The sequence below is a fragment of the Salvia hispanica genome, unplaced genomic scaffold (assembly GCF_023119035.1).
Source record: "Salvia hispanica cultivar TCC Black 2014 unplaced genomic scaffold, UniMelb_Shisp_WGS_1.0 HiC_scaffold_1072, whole genome shotgun sequence".
NCBI lineage: Eukaryota > Viridiplantae > Streptophyta > Magnoliopsida > Lamiales > Lamiaceae > Salvia > Salvia hispanica.
This window is the reverse complement of record NW_025951330.1, coordinates 14,951-17,938: the sequence shown is the minus strand read 5'-3', so window position 1 is coordinate 17,938 and position 2,988 is coordinate 14,951. Positions and strand designations below refer to the sequence as shown.

At 38.1% G+C, this 2,988-nt stretch overlaps 1 protein-coding gene across 10 annotated transcripts; it reads left to right on the top strand.

Moving 5' to 3' along the window:
• The first annotated feature begins 216 nt into the window (after positions 1-216).
• Positions 217-2,470, top strand: LOC125197904. 10 transcript variants are annotated; one of them, XM_048096415.1, is made up of 4 exons: positions 217-391; positions 476-562; positions 1,948-2,002; positions 2,079-2,470. In XM_048096415.1, the coding sequence occupies exons 1-4, from the start codon at positions 289-291 to the stop codon at positions 2,239-2,241; spliced, it is 408 nt and encodes a 135-aa protein (XP_047952372.1). In that variant the 5' UTR covers positions 217-288; the 3' UTR covers positions 2,242-2,470. The 10 variants fall into 10 exon arrangements, 2 of the variants coding, with proteins under 2 accessions (XP_047952372.1, XP_047952371.1); XM_048096414.1 differs by having other exon boundaries at positions 476-589; positions 1,945-2,002; XR_007172291.1 differs by lacking the exon at positions 217-391 and adding an exon at positions 1,840-1,868 and having other exon boundaries at positions 465-688; positions 1,945-2,002.
• The last annotated feature ends 518 nt before the right edge of the window (positions 2,471-2,988 follow it).

Sequence of the window (2,988 nt, the reverse complement as noted above, 5' to 3'; positions counted from 1 at the left end):
CCAAGTCAATAAAATGTTAAAATGTTAGCCCAAACAATTAAATCAAAATAACCCACAATAATCACCCACTTCATCTCCCTCACCATTCAAACCCAAATCCTACTTTGATGAGAGAGAAGCTCCTCCCACTCTCTACCTGCCACCGCCGCCGCTTCCGCTTCCGGCGGCATCCTCTTCTCTCCTCCGTCTTTCCCTTTTCTCTTCTCCGTCTCCCCCTAATCACTCCCTCTCTCGGACCTGTTCACGCCGCCGCTGCCCCCCTCTCTCCCGATCTGCCCGCTGCTGTGCATGCACCGGCAGCGGCTTCGCCGCTTCTTCTCCGCGCCTCGCGCTTCCGGAGCAGCTCCCCGAAGCCACCACAGTCGCCGCCTCTTCGCCGAACTCCCTAAAGGCAAGGATTGATTTATGTTCTTTTTTTTAATTTTCTAAGGATTTAAAAGTCCTGGAATTTAATTTGTGAAGGTTGTGAAATTAGTGACGAATCGGGGTGTGGGGCTGCCACCGTCAGCAAAGGCGTGCCAAGACTCAGTCGCCGGAATTCCGGCGGATTCCTATTCTGGAGATAAGATTCTTAATTTGTGCTTACTTGGTTTGTCCCTTATATGACTTTGGTGAATTATGAGTTGTTCTCAAGAAATTGGAGTTGATTTGGTTTCAAGAGGCAAAAACATCTTCTACTAGAACAAAGGTTGAACTTATTCCAAGTGATTTTAATGTTTGCACTAAATTCTCATTAGTTTACTATCGTCAATGATGAAAAATATGCTATGGAAATAAAACATAGATACAGAACCGATAGAAATTTTACCCTGTTGTGAGAAAAGGATTTGCAATCGTAAGAAAAACACTTGTGGAGCTAATGGTCTCTACCCTTTTCTATATCTAACTCTTATTTTCTTCTCTCAAATTTTCAGATGCGGTGAAACTGGGGAATAACTTGTATAGAGAAACATACTCCCCCCGTCCTATAAATATGAAACATTTAATTTTTGCACGGGAATTTATGCAGTTTTTGTGAGTTGATGAAAGAGAGTAAAGTAGAAGAAAGGAAAAAGTAGAGAGTGATATTTCTATTTTAAAAACATTTCATTTTTAATGGACAACCAAAAGAAAAACGTTGCGATTTCAATGTAACAGAGGGAGGGAATATATGATAGCTTGATGTTGGTGATATACATTTTGCTAGAGATTTTTCAAGCGGTGGAAGGATTTGGTAGATTCTATGAAAGACACGTGTAATTGGGAGTGGCATTGGAAAGTTTATTGGGCTCTAAAATAAAAATAGAGAGCACATGAGATTGGCTCCCATTAATGGATTTAAAAAAAAAAGATTGGACTAAGAAAAATAGTTGATAGGCCCAATAATTACATATCAATTTTCTTTAATTCCATTTCTTCTATTTTGTAAATCACGAATTTGATTTGTAAAAGAAAACACAACTAAAGGATATAGGAGAAGTCGGGGCTTTACATACATAATAGTACCTGGTCTTTGTATTATATTATTTTTAATATTTATAAATCACATTTTCAGTACTGATGCTAATTTTCACCCAAAATATCCTCTAAAAATAATATTTTCACATTTTTGTCATAGAAGGTATTTTTGGGTATATATGAAAAGAGGACCTAAAATGATATACCCTCTCGTCACTAAAAATAAGGCACTTTGTGAATAACACAAATTTTAATATAGAATCTATATTTATATCTATCTATACTATTTAAAAGTGGCAGTCTGTTAAAATTACTATAACATTCTTTTTGGTGGGAAAATGAGAAGCTTATGTGGAGTACTTTTTTTTAATTGTTATTATATTTTGTAATAAAATTATGCAGATTCTAAACAATGAGAGAGAGGGAGACAGGTTAGACAGATAGGCAGACAAATATGATTGCATTGTTGTGGACTATTTTTTTTTAATTTTTGATTGTTGATAGCAGCACTGCAGAGCTCTTGGAATCAGGCAATAGCTCCGACAACGGCGGGTAGGCAGTGCAGGTGATAGCTCCGATTTCCTCCTGTCAAATTCGTCCCTGGCGTCCTCTCAGCCTCCCTAACATGGCATCTCCAGCAGCCACTTTAAAGATCCGATCTTTACCCGCCGGAGAAGAAGAACATCAGAGGAAAGAGAAAGAGAATTGACGCCAAGAAAAAGGAATGCAGGCGCTCCGGGAGAGCAGGAAGCGGGGGAGGCAGTGCAGAAATTGTGGCGTATGGAATTGGAAGTTGTCCAATGATCAGCCCATCTGCTGGTGGTGGAGCCGCTGGATTTGAAGTGTGGTTTTGCGTGGTGGCGGAAGGCGGCGAGGCTGGCAGGAAGCGGGCGGAGAGGCGGCACAGGCGAGACATAAGAGCGGAGATGATATCCGCTGAGGTGAGAGAAAGGGACGAACAGAGAGGAGAAAGAGATATGGAGGCTGAACATTTGTGTAGGGTTTGTAGGATTATAGTACTATCTCCGTCCACGAAAATTGTCCGCTTGACCGACGAGCTTTAAGAAATGTAATGAAAAGTGAGTTTAAAAAGTTAGTGGATTTGAGTCCTACTTTTATATATTAGTTTTATAATAAAATGTGAGTAGGAATGAGTTAGTGGAATATGAGTCCACTACGAAAATGAAAAGTGAAATGTGACAAATTTTGGGGACTGACGGAAATGGAAAAAATGGGACAAATTTTCGTGGGACGAGGTAGTATTAATTTATGCGCATATTATTTGGGCTTTAATCTAGCCTTTTTAGGTATAAAGTGCGTTTAGTGGGTTGGATCTGGAGGATTTTAGATTTAAATAGTATTAATTTGTAATTATAAAATTTTTATTTAAATAGAGTTCTAGTTTAGGTGTTGGGTCCTATTATTATGTATTTTATATTTTTTATGTATTAGGCTTTGTAAATATATATTTTTTTAATTAAAATTCTTTTTCATTAACTAATTAAATTTATATAAGTATTGAATTAACTTTGATTTAATTTATTAGAGTTG

Excerpts from the sequence above, each read along its gene's own strand:
- LOC125197904 (XM_048096414.1), top strand. The coding sequence starts at position 289 with ATGCACCGGCAGCGGCTTCGCCGCTTCTTCTCCGCGCCTCGCGCTTCC. Across the intron at positions 392-475 it reads CTTCGCCGAACTCCCTAAAG|TGACGAATCGGGGTGTGGGG; the intron begins GCAAGGATTGAT and ends TTGTGAAATTAG. Across the intron at positions 590-1,944 it reads TCTTAATTTGTGCTTACTTG|CACTGCAGAGCTCTTGGAAT; the intron begins GTTTGTCCCTTA and ends TGTTGATAGCAG.